The sequence below is a fragment of the Cherax quadricarinatus genome, unplaced genomic scaffold (genome assembly GCF_038502225.1).
Source record: "Cherax quadricarinatus isolate ZL_2023a unplaced genomic scaffold, ASM3850222v1 Contig13, whole genome shotgun sequence".
NCBI lineage: Eukaryota > Metazoa > Arthropoda > Malacostraca > Decapoda > Parastacidae > Cherax > Cherax quadricarinatus.
In genome coordinates this window covers 492,978-515,030 of record NW_027195039.1, presented here as the reverse complement: position 1 = coordinate 515,030, position 22,053 = coordinate 492,978, and the positions used below count along the sequence as shown (strand labels likewise).

General features: G+C 43.5%; 1 protein-coding gene across 3 annotated transcripts in view; it reads right to left on the bottom strand.

The window, feature by feature from the left end:
* The window catches only part of LOC128685843 (copine-8), a 93,630-nt gene that overhangs the window by 2,227 nt on the left and 69,350 nt on the right, over positions 1–22,053 (bottom strand). Inside the window, exon 7 of one of the 3 annotated variants that reach the window (XM_070079750.1) lies at positions 14,711–14,804. The exons of the other annotated variants lie outside the window; for them this stretch is intronic. Within the exon in view, the coding sequence (XP_069935851.1) occupies positions 14,760–14,804 (45 nt within the window). The 3' untranslated portion in view covers positions 14,711–14,759. The remainder of the gene's footprint in view (positions 1–14,710; positions 14,805–22,053) is intronic. 3 annotated transcript variants of the gene reach the window in all.

Genomic DNA, 22,053 nt, shown 5'->3' with positions numbered 1-22,053 from the left:
TTTCAGACCTAAGTGGGATATAACCCTCATTGCGGGTCTAGATTTTGATCTCTATATCATCAGTTCATAAAGCTTAAAACAACTTTTCACCCAGTATGATCCTTTGCTTTACTGTGTGTAGTGTTACTTGAGGTGTCAACACGAGTCGCTGCTCTGGCTACCACCACCAATCATTAAGAAACTGTCGAGAGACGACCGTCAAGGACAAACAATGGACACCAAGCTGCATGACAACCTGCACATGCTATTTACTCAATCTTAATGAGTTTTGGTTCTATTAACCACATTAAGACTCCTACCACCAGTATCCACAACCATGGTGGAGGTTTGTAAAACCAGACATCATCAACTATTGGCCAGTTTCCAACCTGCCATTATTTTCCAAAATATTTGAGAAGTTGATACATAAGAGAATACATTTTTTCATAATGGCCAGTTTGGTTTGGGGCCAAGAAAGTAAGTACCGATGATGCTATCATGAAGTTGCTGGACTCTACCTATTTAGTTCTATAAAATAATAAATATCCAATGATCCTCTTTGTCAATCTAAGAAAACTTTTTGACAATCTTGCTGCTTAAACTACAACATTATGGAATTAGAGGTCACATCCTCACATGAAGTCCAACCTCACTGACAGATACCATCAGGTGACCATTAATACAACTGTTTTCTCAACTCAGACTATTACCATGGGAATGCCACAGGGCAGTGTGCTAGGTTCTCTTGTATTCATGAGCTACATCAATGAACCACCTATTGCCTATTAGCAACTTAAACCAGTACTGTCTGCACATGACACTGCTTTTGTTACATCAAATCCAGATCTGGTCATCCTCAACAACAATGAGGAGCCTTTTTAATCTACCTGGATGACTGCCAACAAAGTTATCCTCAATGCAGTAGAACCACCATATCCGCAGATTCAGTCTCCGTGGTTTACTGCAGCCTGAAAATAACCGTTAATTTTGCTTAAGAATGGACCCACAGTGCAAGAGTAGTGATGCTGGTAGTTCTTTGAAGCCTAAGAAGAACTGGCAGTGCTTCTTCATTAATTGTGACTGTGAAATAAGCCACTATGGGCCCTGTGGTAAAATAAGCCACTATGGGCCCTGTGGTAAAATAAGCCACTATGGGCCCTGTGGTAAAATAAGCCACTATGGGCCCTGTGGTAAAATAAGCCACTATGGGCCCTGTGGTAAAATAAGCCACTATGGGCCCTGTGGTAAAATAAGCCACTATGGGCCCTGTGGTAAAGAAAGTGAGGAACACAACAGCAAGTCCTCTCTCTCTCCTCCTCCCTGTCTTCCACATGCCAGCAAATCTCTTCAATAAAGGTGAGTAAATGTTACTTTAAATGTTTATTTAAATTTTAATTGATCTATTGTATACTAGTACATGCATTAATCTGTGTTGTGTGTATGTAAAACTATAGTTATTCTTCAAAAATTTATTTTTTGTGAATATTTTTGAGGGTCTGGAATGGATTAATTTTATTTACGTTATTTCTTAGAGGAAATATTGTTTTGCCTTTTGGCTGTTTCGAGTTTAGGCCTAGCTCCTGGAATGGATTATGGCCGAAACTTGGGGTTCCACTGTACATAGTAACTACTTAAAACCAGACAGGATAAAAGTGGTTAACTTGACTACAATCTTACTTAATCTTAATACTAATGTGAGGTAGTCAAGGTGGAGGTTTATAAGAATAATGATCTTCAAGTTGTACATAATAACAATAATATTACAATTAATGGTTCAGGCAGTAATATTTCATGGGTTGGCAGATGTTTAAAAGACTAGAGGTCACATAATAACTGATTAGAAGTTGTTTTGGTTGATTTGGTTATTATTGAGAGGAATATGTTGACAGGAATATAATTGAACCATTGTTTTCACAAAAAGCATTTTAGACTATATGAATATATCCTTTGTCTTATACAAATTTAATTCACTTACAATTAATAATCTACTGTTCAACTATGAAATAATTACTGTCCTACTGTACAACTATGATATAATCCTAAGTGTTAAGTAGACTGTAAGTCAATAATGTTAAGTTGGACCATAATGCCTAGGCATAATAGAGGCTCTCTTTGTATTACAACCCACTATTGTAAATATAAAATCTCAATGTATTTTTTGCAAAGACATAAAATAAATAAATAAATAAATACATAAATAAATAAATAAATAAATAAATAAATAAATAAATAAATAAATAAATAAATAAGATGATTTTTTAGCAAAATCTTAAATTTATAAATAGTCAGGGGATCCTTTACTGGTTTCGGTAGTGAGTTCCAGATCTTCGGGCCCTTTACGTGCATAGCGTTTTTGCATAGTGTGAGACTGACACGAGGGATGTCAGAGTGCCTTATGCCTTGTATTGTGACTGTGCATTCTGCTGTAACTATCAAGGAGAAGTTTAAGTGGAGGATTTATAGTAGAATTTAATGTTCTGTATATGTAGTAGGCACAATAATATGAGTATATGTCTCATATATTTAGGTATATATGTAAATGAAAAATGGCATACATATAGGGTTTGCTACCACCCACTCAGCAGACAATGCAACATCCCCCCAATGAAAAGCAAGGGTGCCACTAGTATGATAAGAGACAACACAATCAGGGGCCCAAGACTGTTCAACTGCCTCTCAGCATACATAAGGGGGATTACCAACAGACCCCTGGCTGTTTCCAAGAAGGCACTGGACAGGCACCTAAAGTCAGTACCTGACCAGCCGGGCTGTGGTTTGTACATCAGTTTGCGTTCGGCCAGCAGTAACAGCCTGGTTGATCAGACCCTGAACCACCATGAGGCCTGGTCTCAGACCGAGTAGCAGTAAGATTCATAACATAGCTTTTTAATCTCAAACAACAAAGCTTTGTATCGTAGTGTAAAGCTAGTTTTAAGAATTCCTAAAATGCTGTGCATATCTTGAGGGCTTTACAATAAATCTGTATAAGCAACTTGTTATTAATTCTTGTAACAACTGTTTACTATATTAACTGGAAACATAAAATTACCATTGTGAGGAGACAGAAACTCAAACTGTGAAGAACTGAGGCAGTTAACATACTGTATTATTGGTGACTTCAGATTTTGAAAAATTAATTCCCACAAAGACACAAGCAAGGGGATGCAAGAAAAGCAAATTGATAAATTAGACACATGTGCAACACTTGGGTATCTTTATTGATTCCAAAGTGTTGCACATAGTGTCTAATTTACAAACTTGTCAGTTCTCTGAACCATTTATCTACATTCTTAGGCCAAGCCTTGCATCCTTGGTTAAAGAATGTTGCTCAGTTCATTATTTCATACACCTGTCTGGACAGAAAGAGCAGGTGTGTCAGCACCAGCAACCAGTCATAACCAACACATGTGTCACAAACTCATAAGAACATAAGAAAGGAGCATTATAGCACACCTTCTGGCTCATGCTAGGCAGGTCCAAGTTACACTACTTAAGAAGTAAGGAGAACTGCATCAGACCCACTGATCCAAGCCAGTCAGGTCCAAATTACACCCACTCACATAGTGTATAACCTATTTTTAAAGCTACTCAAGGTTTTAGCTTCAATGACACTACTCAGAAGTTTGTTCCACTCATCCACAGCTCTAAAATTTTCCAACTCAATCATCCTTTATGGGGAACTACCACTGTTACAATATAAAGAACCATCTAGGTTTCACTTGGTGGCTCCTCCAATGTCTGTGTATGTTGTTCTCTCTAATTTATGCTATGACTAAATGTTAAGTAAAGACATTCACCACCATCAGACATTCTTCAGTTTCAAGTACTGGAGAACACTGGAAATGTTACCAGAACCAAGCCAATAGTTACTAGGACAATGTAGATGAAGGCAGGAGGAAGATGGTAATCATCCTATTCCACTAGTATCTTCAGTTGTCACTGTCAAATGTACCACTGTCAAGAAAATACAAGAAGACATGATAGCTACAAGTCTCATAAGGAAGGCAGCAAAATGTTAGGTAAAAGGACACAAGTGCAACAGCTATAATACAAGGTAAAATGTTAGGTAAAAGGACACAAGTGCTATAACAGCTTGATAAAGTTCCTGGAGAGCGAAACGTTGCCACAATAAAATGTCACATTTGTTGCACTTGTATCTTTTTACCTAATACATATTCAGTTATTCTACCAACGTTAACACAAGGCAGCAAAAGCAGCAAGAAAGGAATGTATCTTCAAATTCAGAGAAGGTTGCTCCTCAAGGAAATAGTGACTCCCTTAATATCAAAAGTCCAGAAAAACCAAGGTCCTGGGTGCTAAAGACACTCACACATACACAAAAGTGCACACACACAAGCACACACATGTATGCATGCACACAAAACTGGAGGAAGGGGAAAGATGGACACCCATACACACACAAAGAGCGAGGACACTACCATCAATGATCCAAAATGTGCATATACTCCTAGAAACAAACAGAAGCTCTACTAATATTTCATATGCACAAGAAAACATGGGATATGGAAGATACAGTTGAGTGTAGGATGGAGATGGATACATAAGGTGATCTCTTCAGAACACTGCAAGTCTTCAAGATGAAGATCAGGAGGAGTATTGCCTTCAGAACTCAGAACTTATACCTGTGATATTCTCTTGTGACAGTTTTGAGAGTTTTCCTACTCTTGCAGCTTGGCTTAGGACCAGGTTTTCCTGTTGACTGCCTATTTGACCAGGCTATTGCTGTTAGCAACCTGTTAGCCCACACAGTGATCACAGCCTAGTTGATATGGCACACAGAAGCACTGGGTCAGTTTCTTGCAGACTTCTACACTTACTGCACCAACATTTCTGATATCTACTGGTAGCAAGCTGAACAGTCTTAAACTGCAGTTGCTGACACAGTGCTCTCTTAGTGTGCCCAAGGCAACTCTGCTTTACGCTAGATATATTCTAGCCACTCTTATATATCTCACTTCTGGCTGAGTGACTTATGAACTGGCCTGGAATTTTAGGACTCACTTGTCGTGGGATCAAACCTCACCTGTTTTGAGGATATTTGTTTAGTGTGTCAATTAGTATTAGACCCTCAAGCATCTTCTATGTACTGTGTATTATCAGGTATTTCTAATTTCTTTGTTGCACAGAGAACAATCCAAGTGTATTGATGCATTCACAGTGGTTCAGGTGTTTACAGAGTCTATGTTATGCTATATTACCTCTCCTGCCATCAAAGTCACTACAACTAGAGAACAATGTTCAAGGTGTACGAGAACAATAAATTATTGCTCTTGTCTGAAAGTTCTCACAATTTGTCCTGTCCTTTAACTTGCCTTTGCTGAATTTGTATGTATTTAACTATACGTAATTTAAATAATTCATATTAAGCGCTAAATCCATGTGGGACATGCAACACAAGACATAGTGGAGGCTGGATTGTCTGCTGAGCGCCAGAGGGATGTGCTTCTCATTTGTACTCACCTATATAAATATTTACATTTATTTATGATGTGCTTCTCATCTGTACTCACCTATATAAATATTTACATTTATTTATGATGTGCTTCTCATTTGTACTCACCTATATAAATATTTACATTTATTTAGGTGTTTAAATGACAGAAAGTCAAACAGTATCATAGCTAAGTCTTGTACAGGAAGGCCCCGCTTTACAGCAGTTTGTTAATATGGTGGTTTACAATTATAACCATTCTCCATTTATTCAGACTTCCTACAATAAACATTCTCCATTTATTCAGACTTCCTACAATAAACATTCTCCATTTATTCAGACTTCCTACAATAAACATTCTCCATTTATTCAGACTTCCTACAATAAACATTCTCCATTTATTCAGACTTCCTACAATAAACATTCTCCATTTATTCAGACTTCCTACAATAAACATTCTCCATTTATTCAGACTTCCTACAATAAACATTCTCCATTTATTCAGACTTCCTACAATAAACATTCTCCATTTATTCAGACTTCCTGCAATAAACATTCTCCATTTATTCAGACTTCCTACAATAAACATTCTCCATTTATTCAGACTTCCTGCAATAAACATTCTCCATTTATTCAGACTTCCTACAATAAACATTCTCCATTTATTCAGACTTCCTACAATAAACATTCTCCATTTATTCAGACTTCCTGCAATAAACATTCTCCATTTATTCAGACTTCCTACAATAAACATTCTCCATTTATTCAGACTTCCTACAATAAACATTCTCCATTTCTCCATTTATTCAGACTTCCTACAATAAACAATCACCATTTATTCAGACTTCCTACAATAAACATTCTCCATTTATTCAGACTTCCTACAATAAACAATCACCATTTATTCAGACTTCCTACAATAAACATTCTCCATTTATTCAGACTTCCTACAATAAACAATCACCATTTATTCAGACTTCCTACAATAAACATTATTCAGACTTCCTACAATAAACAATCACCATTTATTCAGACTTCCTACAATAAACAATCACCATTTATTCAGACTTCCTACAATAAACATTCTCCATTTATTCAGACTTCCTACAATAAACATTCTCCATTTATTCAGACTTCCTACAATAAACAATCACCATTTATTCAGACTTCCTACAATAAACAATCACCATTTATTCAGACTTCCTACAATAAACAATCACCACTCACTATAAGCTAAGGATGAAGGTGTTTTAAGGTAAGTAATGTGTGCACTATATATGCATTTTTTAGGCCTAGCTATATTGCTCACTCAATATATAATAGTGTAAACATGTTATCAGACTTTTATATGCATCTGAAGGTGAAAAAAAGCTGTATCACTTTACAGTGATTTTTGTTTTACAGTAGTAGCCTAGAATCTATTTATTTATTTATTTATTTTATGTCTTTACAAACAGTACATTGAGATTTTGTATTTACAATAGTGGGTTGTAATACAAGGAGAGCCTCTATTATGCCTAGGCATTATGGTCCAACTTAACATTATTGACTTACAGTCTACTTAACACTGAGGAGTATATCATAGTTGTACAGTAGGATAGTAATTATTTCATAGTTGTACAGTAGATTATTAATTATAAATGAATCAAAATTTGTATAATACAAAGATATATTTATATTCAAAAATGCTTTTTGTGAAAACAATGATTCAATTATATTCCTGTCAACAAAGAATAAAAGGTTCAATGTGATTGTTTCAGTTATGATGTGGGAGTACATAGGTGAGTAAATGTGTACTGAGTATTTAGAGTTTAGTCTAGGGTGATTAAGTGGTTTTTGAGAAGAGTCTTAAATTGATTTTCAGACTGCGTTACTTTAATATCTTCTGGTAATGAATTCCATATTTTGGGGACCTTTATGTGCATAGAGTTTTTACACAGTGTGATATGGACACGAGGTATATCAAAAAGAGATCTGTGTCTTGTGTTGTGGTCATGTGTCCTGTTAAGGTTGGTGAGGAGAAGTTTGAGGGGGAGGGGTTATGTTTGTGTGTATTGTTCTGTGTATGTAGTAGGCACATGAATAAGTATGGATGTTCTTAATGGTGAGCAGATTCAGACTTTTGAAAATTGGTGGAGTATGTTGGCAGGAGTGGGAATTTGTTATTCTTACTGCTGCCTTTTGCTGGGTTATTAGGAGTTTTAGGTGATTGGATGTTGTTGATCCCCATGCACAAATTCCATATGTAAGATAAAGGTATATGAGTGAATGGTACAATGCCAGGAGAGCTGATTGTGGAACGTTGTACCTTATCTTTGATAGTATGCCTACAGTCTTGGAGATTTTCTTGGTGATTTGTTGTGTGTGTGTCCGGAACTTAAGGCTACTGTCAAGGTGGATACCTAGGAATTTTCCCTCTGTGAGTCTTGTGACTGATGATCCATTTAGCATTATGTTAATTGGATCATTTGCAGCTTTGTTTCCAAACTGAATGAAATAGGTTTTATCAGTGTTCAGGGTAAGTTTGTTAGTCATCATCCAGGCAGATATTTTCTGTAATTCAGCACTGACTGTGTGTGCTAGTATGACTGTGTTTGGGTGGAAAAAGACATATGTAGTGTCATCTGCAAATAATATTGGTTTGAGTAGCTGTGATGTATTCAGTAGATCATTGATGTAGATGAGAAAGAGGAGTGGTACAAGGACACTTCCTTGTGGGACTCCTACTGTGATTGGTTGGGTGGAAGAGTTTGCATCATTTGCATACACATACTGAGTTCTGTTACTAAGGTATGACTTTAGGTAGTTGAGGGAGTGGCCTCTGATACCATAGTGCATTAATCTGGAGTACAGTAGTTCATGGTCGACTGTATCAAAAGCTTTACGTAAATCAATGAAAATGCCCAGCGGGACTTCTTTCTTTTCAAGTGCGGTATATATTAGTTCTAGCATGTGTATGATAGCGTCATTTGTGTTTTTATTATTCCTGAATCCAAACTGACAATGGTTTAATATGTTGTGTGAAATGAGGTAGGAATAGATCCGTCTATGAATTAATTTTTCAAAGATTTTAGAGAGCAGTGGTAAGTTAGATATTGGTCTATAGTTATTCAAGTCAGCTTGGTCACCTCCTTTATGGATCGGAGTGACCCTCGCTATTTTGAGGATTGTTGGGAAGGTAGATGATTCAATGGATTTGTTAAAGAGCGTTGCAATAATTGGTGACAATACTCGAGAAGCTTTTTTGTACATAAAAGCAGGCAAGTTGTTTATGTCTCCTGCCTTGTTTTTAAGGGTGTTTATGATGAGCGTAACTTCTATGGGGTTGGTTGGAGCTAGGAATAGCATATTTGGGTAGGTACCTGTGAGGTAGTCTGATGGACGGGCGTTTGTGCTTGGTATTTTGTTTGCTAGATTTTTTCCTATGGTGGAGAAGAAAACATTAAGTCTGTTTGCTGTTTCGGTTGGAGTGAGTTGGGGTTCATCTGATTTTGTTAGTTTGATTGTTTTGTTTTTGGATAACTTTTTAGTTCCAAGAATTTCAGATAGAGTTTTCCAGGTTTTTTTCATATCACCTTTGATGTTATGTAATCTATTTTCATAATACAATTTTTTAGATCTTATCAGGCTGGTAAGTGCTGACGAGTAACATTTAGACTGTTCTCTAGTTATTTAACCCATTCTATACTGTTTTTCGTATTTATGCTTTGTGTTAATGGATTTGAGGATGCTTGGTGTTAGCCAGGGATTATTCAGTCTCTTTGCTGTGATCTGTTTAGTTTTTCTGGGACAATGTCTATTATAGAGGCATTGGGCTTTTTTTAGAAAATTATTTATACATTCATTCATATCTGTATATGTTTCAAGCTCATTTTGCCAATCGATGTTATTCATAGCTGCTATAAAGTTGTGGCAAACTGCCACAAGACATTACTAACTTTAGTAATGTCTTGTGGTAGTTTGCCCAGATTAGTTATGAGAAAGGTTGGGTAGTGGTCTGTAGTGTTGTCTGTGATTATGACTGATTTTAAAGGGGATATGGTGTTTGTCCAGATGTGGTCTATTAAGGAGATGCTTGTCTCGGAGATTCTTGTAGGTTTAGATATTGCTGGTAGCAACAGGCAGTTACTCATTGTGTTTGTGAATTCGGTTACTTGTGGGTCCTGGTCGTGTAGTATGATTATGTTGAAATCACCTGTTAGTTAGTAGTAGGTGCTGTATAAGTGGGGTCCTCCTCTATGTGTTTCTTATGCTACATGAGATGTTATGCTTGACTTCTTCATTCTTCCTATATCAAAGCAGTTAAAAGTTGTAAATAATGAACATCATATTATATTGATTTGCCCATTGGAAGATTCTGTCGATAACACTGACGCTTATTCTGGTATCGTCAGCAAGAGATGATACGAAGGTGTTGTTCTTGTTTTTGTCTGCGATGATGTTGAGAAATAATAAAGGTGGTAGGTGGAACCTGGTGTATAATGGACATCAACGTTAGTGGCTTTCTTTGTGTTTAACAATATTTTACTACATGTAAACTACACTTTGTATACTATGCAAAGAACTGAAGTTGTTTGTTTTGTTTATTTAGAGACACATGAGCAGACACTCACCACACTTCATTATGGAATAACTTAATAACTAATGACACTTATCTGCAGTTATCATAAATGCAGAAATGTATATTTAAAAATTGCAATTTTGTTTAATGTAAGTTGCATTTATCTTTTTTACTATTATTTTTCACTACATGTAGTGACATTTTGCACATGCATATGTCATTCATCTGTGTTTAGTTCACATATTATGGGTAAGACATGGTCAAAAATCATACATATAAAATTTTTCATCTGTGTTTAGTTCACATATTATGGGTAAGACATGGTCAAAAATCATACATATAAAAATTATGTTTCTCCATGGAAAAGTGGAACAAAATTCTTCCTCTGTGAGCCACGTGTGTTGTCAGAGGCGACTAAAATGCCAGGTCAAGGGGCTAGTAACCCCTTCTCCTGTATAAATTACTAAATTTAAAAAGAAGACAAGCTTTAAAGTTTTTCTTTTTCGGGTCACCTCTCTCGGTGGGAGACAGTCGGTGTGTTAAAATAAAAAAATGTATTTTTTTTTGGTGGGTGTTTGGACCAAGGTGCTGCTTGAGGGGCTTCAACACACACAAATTCCCTTAGTTGTCCTAGTAAAAAAAAAGTAAGAATAAAGCTGCTTCAAAAAGTCTCTCTTAGTCACCTTCCAACCAGGCAGCTACCCCTAACCCCCTCCCTCCCACAGTAAAGAAATACAGGCACCACCTGACCTCCCCTGAGTGTTAGTGTGTCATGGTGTGTGGTGAAGCAGCGGCTCTGTTTACACTCTCCCTCCCTCCCTCCCTGTCTCTGTGCCTCCCTCCCTGTATGTCTCCCTGCCTCCCTGGTGCCCATGTACTGGATGTATCAGTGTGAGGAGAAGGAGAGAGGGCACTCCATCCTCTCCACCACTCCGGTTACCCTCCAACATAACCCTCCCCCATTTCTCTCTCTGAGACAGTCCAGCTGTTGACTGCCCTTAACACATCCTACTACTGTAGTGTGGCTCTCTTCTCTTTAATCAACATTTTTTTTTTTTATTATCACACCGGCCGATTCCCACCAAGGCAGGGTGGCCCGAAAAAGAAAAACTTTCACCATCATTCACTCCATCACTGTCTTGCCAGAAGGGTGCTTTACACTACAGTTTTTAAACTGCAACATTAACACCCCTCCTTCAGAGTGCAGGCACTGTACTTCCCATCTCCAGGACTCAAGTCCGGCCTGCCGGTTTCCCTGAATCCCTTCATAAATGTTACTTTGCTCACACTCCAACAGCACGTCAAGTATTAAAAACCATTTGTCTCCATTCACTCCTATCAAACACGCTCACGCATGCCTGCTGGAAGTCCAAGCCCCTCGCACACAAAACCTCCTTTACCCCCTCCCTCCAACCCTTCCTAGGCCGACCCCTACCCCGCCTTCCTTCCACTACAGACTGATACACTCTTGAAGTCATTCTGTTTCGCTCCATTCTCTCTACATGTCCGAACCACCTCAACAACCCTTCCTCAGCCCTCTGGACAACAGTTTTGGTAATCCCGCACCTCCTCCTAACTTCCAAACTACGAATTCTCTGCATTATATTCACACCACACATTGCCCTCAGACATGACATCTCCACTGCCTCCAGCCTTCTCCTCGCTGCAACATTCATCACCCACGCTTCACACCCATATAAGAGCGTTGGTAAAACTATACTCTCATACATTCCCCTCTTTGCCTCCAAGGACAAAGTTCTTTGTCTCCACAGACTCCTAAGTGCACCACTCACTCTTTTTCCCTCATCAATTCTATGATTCACCTCATCTTTCATAGACCCATCCGCTGACACGTCCACTCCCAAATATCTGAATACGTTCACCTCCTCCATACTCTCTCCCTCCAATCTGATATTCAATCTTTCATCACCTAATCTTTTTGTTATCCTCATAACCTTACTCTTTCCTGTATTCACCTTTAATTTTCTTCTTTTGCACACCCTACCAAATTCATCCACCAATCTCTGCAACTTCTCTTCAGAATCTCCCAAGAGCACAGTGTCATCGGCAAAGAGCAGCTGTGACAACTCCCACTTTGTGTGTAATTCTTTATCTTTTAACTCCACGCCTCTTGCCAAGACCCTCGCATTTACTTCTCTTACAACCCCATCTATAAATATATTAAACAACCACGGTGACATCACACATCCTTGTCTAAGGCCTACTTTTACTGGGAAAAAATTTCCCTCTTTCCTACATACTCTAACTTGAGCCTCACTATCCTCGTAAAAACTCTTCACTGCTTTCAGTAACCTACCTCCTACACCATACACTTGCAACATCTGCCACATTGCCCCCCTATCCACCCTGTCATACGCCTTTTCCAAATCCATAAATGCCACAAAGACCTCTTTAGCCTTATCTAAATACTGTTCACTTATATGTTTCACTGTAAACACCTGGTCCACACACCCCCTACCTTTCCTAAAACCTCCTTGTTCATCTGCTATCCTATTCTCCGTCTTACTCTTAATTCTTTCAATTATAACTCTACCATACACTTTACCAGGTACACTCAACAGACTTATCCCCCTATAATTTTTGCACTCTCTTTTATCCCCTTTGCCTTTATACAAAGGAACTATGCATGCTCTCTGCCAATCCCTAGGTACCTTACCCTCTTCCATACATTTATTAAATAATTGCACCAACCACTCCAAAACTATATCCCCACCTGCTTTTAACATTTCTATCTTTATCCCATCAATCCCGGCTGCCTTACCCCCTTTCATTTTACCTACTGCCTCACGAACTTCCCCCACACTCACAACTGGCTCTTCCTCACTCCTACAAGATGTTATTCCTCCTTGCCCTATACACGAAATCACAGCTTCCCTATCTTCATCAACATTTAACAATTCCTCAAAATATTCCTTCCATCTTCCCAATACCTCTACCTCTCCATTTAATAACTCTCCTCTCCTATTTTTAACTGACAAATCCATTTGTTCTCTAGGCTTTCTTAACTTGTTAATCTCACTCCAAAACTTTTTCTTATTTTCAACAAAATTTGTTGATAACATCTCACCCACTCTCTCATTTGCTCTCTTTTTACATTGCTTCACCACTCTCTTAACTTCTCTCTTTTTCTCCATATACTCTTCCCTCCTTGCATCACTTCTACTTTGTAAAAACTTCTCATATGCTAACTTTTTCTCCCTTACTACTCTCTTTACATCATCATTCCACCAATCGCTCCTCTTCCCTCCTGCACCCACTTTCCTGTAACCACAAACTTCTGCTGAACACTCTAACACTACATTTTTAAACCTACCCCATACCTCTTCGACCCCATTGCCTATGCTCTCATTAGCCCATCTATCCTCCAATAGCTGTTTATATCTTACCCTAACTGCCTCCTCTTTTAGTTTATAAACCTTCACCTCTCTCTTCCCTGATGCTTCTATTCTCCTTGTATCCCATCTACCTTTTACTCTCAGTGTAGCTACAACTAGAAAGTGATCTGATATATCTGTGGCCCCTCTATAAACATGTACATCCTGAAGTCTACTCAACAGTCTTTTATCTACCAATACATAATCCAACAAACTACTGTCATTTCGCCCTACATCATATCGTGTATACTTATTTATCCTCTTTTTCTTAAAATATGTATTACCTATAACTAAACCCCTTTCTATACAAAGTTCAATCAAAGGGCTCCCATTATCATTTACACCTGGCACCCCAAACTTACCTACCACACCCTCTCTAAAAGTTTCTCCTACTTTAGCATTCAAGTCCCCTACCACAATTACTCTCTCACTTGGTTCAAAGGCTCCTATACATTCACTTAACATCTCCCAAAATCTCTCTCTCTCCTCTGCATTCCTCTCTTCTCCAGGTGCATACACGCTTATTATGACCCACTTCTCGCATCCAACCTTTACTTTAATCCACATAATTCTTGAATTTACACATTCATATTCATATTTAATCAACATATATGCATTAATTAAACAACAGTCAATGCCATCTGTAGGTCAAACATCTAAAGACAGCTCTAACTTGTTTCCTATGAGGTCCACTGGAAATTCATCAACCACACTGAAGACAGAGAGCCCATGGGAGCACAGTCTGTGTTTAAGGCAATAATTCCAGAAATAATTATCGTTTCAAAGGCATATGAACCAGGAAACTATCAAACATTTTAAACACTGAGAGTGCAAGTTCATGCTTAAAAACCACTGTCTGTGGAGCTAAACACAATCAAGTGGCAATGGGAACACACTCTACATGTACAGCAATGAATACTTAAATCACAGTTCATCAGGAGTGTGAGTGTGTGGTGACTGCAACAACTAAGTACAAATACATGTAATACATGTAATAAAATACTGATAGGCACAATAGAAAGTCAGTAGTATGCTATGCATTTCAGGAAAACTAATCCTAATGCCTAATGATTATTTAAGAATAGATGTGGACTATTAAGTTGATTTCTTATGCAGTTAAATACAATCATATGCACAATAAGAGAAGTAGCTAATGAACAAATGACAAATGGTACATTAAGTTATTTAAATGGTACAATTGACAACACTTGGGATGTGCAAGTGCCAGCCTGATCTATCGGCCGTGACACCATACACATTAAATATCAGAAGACATTACTGCAAGCACAAGTATTAGAAAGAGTAATAATGTAGATCACAAACCTCCATTATGCAGAGATAAGTCAAAATCTGCTGTATTGATCAAGATTCTCTAAGGCTGCTGGTGCTGGGAGCCTGCAATGTGTCTGGTGTAGACCTGAGAGTGAGTGTTAGTAGACATCAGAGTGAGTGTAGTAGACCTCAGGGTGAGTGCTAGTAAACCTCAGGATGAGTGTTAGTGAACATATACACTAGACAAGTTAAAAAATGATTGTACTGGAAGAAAAGTGGTTGAAAATTCAATTCAGCTGTGATATAGAAGTCACACTGATAGGCAACTATTCCTAAGATAGTAGATTATAAGGAAAATAGTGGAGCAGTTCCCATGTGGTAACCTGAGCATGTCTCCTCTGATGTACTTCCAACTTTAAACACTGCTGTATCATGCTTACAACATTTGATGGTTATTTGATTGTGTAGGTGCTAATTTGCCAGTTTTATTTAAAAAATGTGTAGTATATTTTTCTAAGTAATAATAAGGAGAGCTAATGAAAGAATAGATGAGGATTTATTGGTAGATTTTGATGCAAAGAAGAAAATATTTTAGCACGAGCCTGGCCCATGGATGGGTTCCAGGAGTAGTAAGACTCTGGAAACTCATCAAAGGTATATCAAAGGTAAGATGCGTTGAGAAAGTCTGGGGTGCAAGTGGACTTGGTAAACATGGAAGAAGAGAGATGTTAGATGGGACAGTGTAGGTACTGAAAGATGGAGGGAATATTCTAAGTTGTTAAAAATGATGAAGAAAGAGAGGCAGCAATTTCAAGCACTGGGCAGGGATGTAAACATTTTCTGGAAGTAAGGAGGCAGAGGTGAGTGTGGTGGAGAGTGCATCAGGTGGTGGAGAGTGCATCAGGTGGTGGAGAGAGTGCATCAGGTGGTGGAGAGAGTGCATCAGGTGGTGGAGAGAGAGCATCAGGTGGTGGAGAGAGTGCATCAGGTGGTGGAGAGAGAGCATCAGGTGGTGGAGAGAGCATCAGGTGGTGGAGAGAGTGCATCAGGTGGTGGAGAGAGTGCATCAGGTGGTGGAGAGAGAGCATCAGGTGGTGGAGAGAGTGCATCAGGTGGTGGAGAGAGAGCATCAGGTGGTGGAGAGAGTGCATCAGCATCAGGTGGTGGAGAGAGTGCATCAGGTGGTGGAGAGAGTGCATCAGGTGGTGGAGAGTGCATCAGGTGCATCAGGTGGTGGAGAGTGCAGGTGCATCAGGTGGTGGCGAGAGTGCATCAGGTGGTGGCGAGAGTGCATCAGGTGGTGGAGAGAGTGCATCAGGTGGTGGAGAGAGTGCATCAGGTGGTGGAGAGAGTGCATCAGGTGGTGGAGAGAGTGCATCAGGTGGTGGAGAGAGTGCATCAGGTGGTGGAGAGAGTGCATCAGGTGGTGGAGAGAGTGCATCAGGTGGTGGAGAGAGTGCATCAGGTGGTGGAGAGAGTGCATCAGGTGGTGGAGAGAGTGCATCAGGTGGTGGAGAGTGCATCAGGTGGTGGAGAGTGCATCAGGTGGTGGAGAGAGTGCATCAGGTGGTGGAGAGAGTGCATCAGGTGGTGGAGAGTGCATCAGGTGGTGGAGAGTGCATCAGGTGGTGGAGAGAGTGCATCAGGTGGTGGAGAGAGTGCATCAGGTGGTGGAGAGAGTGCATCAGGTGGTGGAGAGAGTGCATCAGGTGGTGGAGAGAGTGCATCAGGTGGTGGAGAGAGAGAGTGCATCAGGTGGTGGAGAGAGTGCATCAGGTGGTGGAGAGAGTGCATCAGGTGGTGGAGAGAGTGCATCAGGTGGTGGAGAGAGTGCATCAGGTGGTGGAGAGAGTGCATCAGGTGGTGGAGAGAGTGCATCAGGTGGTGGAGAGAGTGCATCAGGTGGTGGAGAGAGTGCATCAGGTGGTGGAGAGAGTGCATCAGGTGGTGGAGAGAGTGCATCAGGTGGAGGAGAGAGGTGCATCAGGTGGTGGAGAGAGTGCATCAGGTGGTGGAGAGAGTGCATCAGGTGGTGGAGAGAGGTGCATCAGGTGGTGGAGAGAGTGCATCAGGTGGTGGAGAGAGTGCATCAGGTGGTGGAGAGAGTGCATCAGGTGGTGGAGAGTGTGCATCAGGTGGTGGAGAGAGTGCATCAGGTGGTGGAGAGAGTGCATCAGGTGGTGGAGAGAGTGCATCAGCATCAGGTGGTGGAGAGAGTGCATCAGGTGGTGGAGAGAGTGCATCAGGTGGTGGAGAGGAGAGAGTGCATCAGGTGGTGGAGAGAGTGCATCAGGTGGTGGAGAGTGTGCATCAGGTGGTGGAGAGAGTGCATCAGGTGGTGGAGAGTGTGCATCAGGTGGTGGAGAGAGTGCATCAGGTGGTGGAGAGAGTGGTGGTGGAGAGAGTGCATCAGGTGGTGGAGAGAGTGCATCAGGTGGTGGAGAGAGTGCATCAGGTGGTGGAGAGAGTGCATCAGGTGGTAGAGAGAGTGCATCAGGTGGTGGAGAGAGTGCATCAGGTGGTGGAGAGAGCATCAGGTGGTGGGGAGAGTGCATCAGGTGGTGGAGAGAGGTGGTGGAGAGTGCATCAGGTGGTGGAGAGAGTGCATCAGGTGGTGGAGAGAGTGCATCAGGTGGTGGAGAGAGTGCATCAGGTGGTGGAGAGAGTGCATCAGGTGGTGGAGAGAGTGCATCAGGTGGTGGAGAGTGCATCAGGTGGTGGAGAGAGTGCATCAGGTGGTGGAGAGAGTGCATCAGGTGGTGGAGAGAGTGCATCAGGTGGTGGAGAGTGCATCAGGTGGTGGAGAGAGTGCATCAGGTGGTGGAGAGAGTGCATCAGGTGGTGGAGAGAGTGCATCAGGTGGTGGAGAGAGTGCATCAGGTGGTGGAGAGTGCATCAGGTGGTGGAGAGAGTGCATCAGGTGGTGGAGAGAGTGCATCAGGTGGTAGAGAGAGTGCATCAGGTGGTGGAGAGAGTGCATCAGGTGGTAGAGAGAGTGCATCAGGTGGTGGAGAGAGTGCATCAGGTGGTGGAGAGTGCATCAGGTGGTGGAGAGTGCATCAGGTGGTGGAGAGAGTGCATCAGGTGGTGGAGAGAGTGCATCAGGTGGTGGAGAGAGTGCATCAGGTGGTGGAGAGAGTGCATCAGGTGGTAGAGAGAGTGCATCAGGTGGTGGAGAGAGTGCATCAGGTGGTGGAGAGAGTGCATCAGGTGGTGGAGAGAGTGCATCAGGTGGTGGAGAGAGTGCATCAGGTGGTGGAGAGAGTGCATCAGGTGGTGGAGAGAGTGCATCAGGTGGTGGAGAGAGTGCATCAGGTGGTGGAGAGAGTGCATCAGGTGGTGGAGAGAGTGCATCAGGTGGTGGAGAGAGAGCATCAGGTGGTGGAGAGAGTGCATCAGGTGGTGGAGAGAGTGCATCAGGTGGTGGAGAGAGTGCATCAGGTGGTGGAGAGTGCATCAGGTGGTGGAGAGAGTGCATCAGGTGGTGGAGAGAGTGCATCAGGTGGAAGAGAGAGTGCATCAGGTGGTGGAGAGAGTGCATCAGGTGGTGGAGAGAGTGCATCAGGTGGTGGAGAGAGTGCATCAGGTGGTGGAGAGAGTGCATCAGGTGGTGGAGAGAGTGCATCAGGTGGTGGAGAGAGTGCATCAGGTGGTGGAGAGAGTGCATCAGGTGGTGGAGAGAGTGCATCAGGTGGTGGAGAGAGTGCATCAGGTGGTGGAGAGTGTGCATCAGGTGGTGGAGAGAGTGCATCAGGTGGTGGAGAGAGTGCATCAGGTGGTGGAGAGAGTGCATCAGGTGGTGGAGAGAGTGCATCAGGTGGTGGAGAGAGTGCATCAGGTGGTGGAGAGAGTGCATCAGGTGGTGGAGAGAGTGCATCAGGTGGTGGAGAGAGTGCATCAGGTGGTGGAGAGAGTGCATCAGGTGGTGGAGAGAGTGCATCAGGTGGTAGAGTGAGAGCATCAGGTGGTGGAGAGAGAGCATCAGGTGGTGGAGAGAGTGCATCAGGTGGTGGAGAGAGTGCATCAGGTGGTGGAGAGAGAGCATCAGGTGGTGGAGAGAGTGCATCAGGTGGTGGAGAGAGTGCATCAGGTGGTGGAGAGAGTGCATCAGGTGGAAGAGAGAGTGCATCAGGTGGTGGAGAGAGTGCATCAGGTGGTGGAGAGAGTGCATCAGGTGGTGGAGAGAGTGCATCAGGTGGTGGAGAGAGTGCATCAGGTGGTGGAGAGAGTGCATCAGGTGGTGGAGAGAGTGCATCAGGTGGTGGAGAGAGTGCATCAGGTGGTGGAGAGAGTGCATCAGGTGGTGGAGAGAGTGCATCAGGTGGAGAGAGAGCATCAGGTGGTAGAGTGAGAGCATCAGGTGGTGGAGAGAGTGCATCAGGTGGTGGAGAGAGTGCATCAGGTGGTGGAGAGAGAGCATCAGGTGGTGGAGAGAGTGCATCAGGTGGTGGAGAGAGAGCATCAGGTGGTGGAGAGAGAGCATCAGGTGGTGGAGAGAGTGCATCAGGTGGTGGAGAGAGAGCATCAGGTGGTGGAGAGAGTGCATCAGGTGGTGGAGAGAGTGCATCAGGTGGTGGAGAGAGTGCATCAGGTGGTGGAGAGAGTGCATCAGGTGGTGGAGAGAGTGCATCAGGTGGTGGAGAGAGTGCATCAGGTGGTGGAGAGAGTGCATCAGGTGGTGGAGAGAGTGCATCAGGTGGTAGAGTGAGAGCATCAGGTGGTGGAGAGAGTGCATCAGGTGGTGGAGAGAGAGCATCAGGTGGTGGAGAGAGTGCATCAGGTGGTGGAGAGAGTGCATCAGGTGGTGGAGAGAGTGCATCAGGTGGTGGAGAGAGAGCATCAGGTGGTGGAGAGAGTGCATCAGGTGGTGGAGAGAGTGCATCAGGTGGTGGAGAGAGTGCATCAGGTGGTGGAGAGAGTGCATCAGGTGGTGGAGAGAGTGCATCAGGTGGTGGAGAGAGTGCATCAGGTGGTGGAGAGTGCATCAGGTGGTGGAGAGAGTGCATCAGGTGGTGGAGAGAGTGCATCAGGTGGTGGAGAGATCAGGTGGTGGAGAGCATCAGGTGGTGGAGAGAGTGCATCAGGTGGTGGAGAGAGAGGTGGTGGAGAGAGTGCATCAGGTGGTGGAGAGAGTGCATCAGGTGGTGGAGAGAGTGCATCAGGTGGTGGAGAGAGTGCATCAGGTGGTGGAGAGAGTGCATCAGGTGGTGGAGAGAGTGCATCAGGTGGTGGAGAGAGTGCATCAGGTGGTGGAGAGAGTGCATCAGGTGGTAGAGAGAGAGCATCAGGTGGTGGAGAGAGTGCATCAGGTGGTGGAGAGAGAGCATCAGGTGGTGGAGAGAGTGCATCAGGTGGTGGAGAGAGTGCATCAGGTGGTGGAGAGAGAGCATCAGGTGGTAGAGTGAGAGCATCAGGTGGTGGAGAGAGAGCATCAGGTGGTGGAGAGAGAGCATCAGGTGGTGGAGAGAGTGCATCAGGTGGTGGAGAGAGTGCATCAGGTGGTGGAGAGAGAGCATCAGGTGGTGGAGAGAGTGCATCAGGTGGTGGAGAGAGTGCATCAGGTGGTGGAGAGATCAGGTGGTGGAGAGAGTGCATCAGGTGGTGAGAGAGAGTGCATCAGGTGGTGGAGAGAGTGCATCAGGTGGTGAGAGAGTGCATCAGGTGGTGAGAGAGTGCATCAGGTGGTGGAGAGTGTGCATCAGGTGGTGGAGAGAGTGCATCAGGTGGTGGAGAGAGTGCATCAGGTGGTGGAGAGAGTGCATCAGGTGGTGGAGAGAGTGCATCAGGTGGTGGAGAGAGTGCATCAGGTGGTGGAGAGAGTGCATCAGGTGGTAGAGAGAGTGCATCAGGTGGTAGAGAGAGTGCATCAGGTGGTAGAGAGAGTGCATCAGGTGGTGGAGAGAGTGCATCAGGTGGTGGAGAGAGTGCATCAGGTGGTGGAGAGAGTGCATCAGGTGGTAGAGAGAGTGCATCAGGTGGTGGAGAGAGTGCATCAGGTGGTGGAGAGAGTGCATCAGGTGGTGGAGAGAGTGCATCAGGTGATGGGTGAGAGAGCATCAGGTGGTGGAGAGAGTGCATCAGGTGGTGGAGAGAGTGCATCAGGTGGTGGAGAGAGTGCATCAGGTGGTGGAGAGAGTGCATCAGGTGGTGGAGAGAGTGCATCAGGTGGTGGAGAGAGTGCATCAGGTGGTGGAGAGAGTGCATCAGGTGGTGGAGAGAGTGCATCAGGTGGAAGAGAGAGTGCATCAGGTGGAAGAGAGAGTGCATCAGGTGGTGGAGAGAGTGCATCAGGTGGTGGAGAGAGTGCATCAGGTGGTGGAGAGAGTGCATCAGGTGGTGGAGAGAGTGCATCAGGTGGTGGAGAGTGTGCATCAGGTGGTGGAGAGAGTGCATCAGGTGGTGGAGAGAGTGCATCAGGTGGTGGAGAGAGTGCATCAGGTGGTGGAGAGAGTGCATCAGGTGGTGGAGAGAGTGCATCAGGTGGTGGAGAGAGTGCATCAGGTGGTGGAGAGAGTGCATCAGGTGGTGGAGAGAGTGCATCAGGTGGTGAGAGAGTGCATCAGGTGGTGCATCAGGTGGTAGAGAGAGTGCATCAGGTGGTGGAGAGAGTGCATCAGGTGGTGGAGAGAGTGCATCAGGTGGTGGAGAGAGTGCATCAGGTGGTAGAGAGAGTGCATCAGGTGGTGGAGAGAGTGCATCAGGTGGTAGAGAGAGTGCATCAGGTGGTGGAGAGAGTGCATCAGGTGGTGGAGAGAGTGCATCAGGTGGTGGAGAGAGTGCATCAGGTGGTGGAGAGAGTGCATCAGGTGGTGGAGAGAGTGGTGGTAGAGAGAGTGCATCAGGTGGTAGAGAGAGAGCATCAGGTGGTGGAGAGAGTGCATCAGGTGGTAGAGAGAGAGCATCAGGTGGTGGAGAGAGTGCATCAGGTGGTAGAGAGAGTGCATCAGGTGGTGGAGAGAGTGCATCAGGTGGTGGAGAGAGTGCATCAGGTGGTGGGGAGTGCATCAGAGAGTGCATCAGGTGGTGGAGAGAGAGTGCATCAGGTGGTGGAGAGAGTGCATCAGCATCAGGTGGTGGAGAGAGTGCATCAGGTGGTGAGAGAGTGCATCAGGTGGTGGAGAGCATCAGGTGGTTGAGAGAGTGCATCAGGTGGTGGAGAGAGTGCATCAGGTGGTGGAGAGAGTGCATCAGGTGGTGGAGAGAGTGCATCAGGTGGTGGAGAGAGTGCATCAGGTGGTGGAGAGAGAGCATCAGGTGGTGGAGAGAGTGCATCAGGTGGTGGAGAGAGAGCATCAGGTGGTAGAGAGAGAGCATCAGGTGGTGGAGAGAGTGCATCAGGTGGTGGAGAGAGTGCATCAGGTGGTGGAGAGAGTGCATCAGGTGGTAGAGTGAGA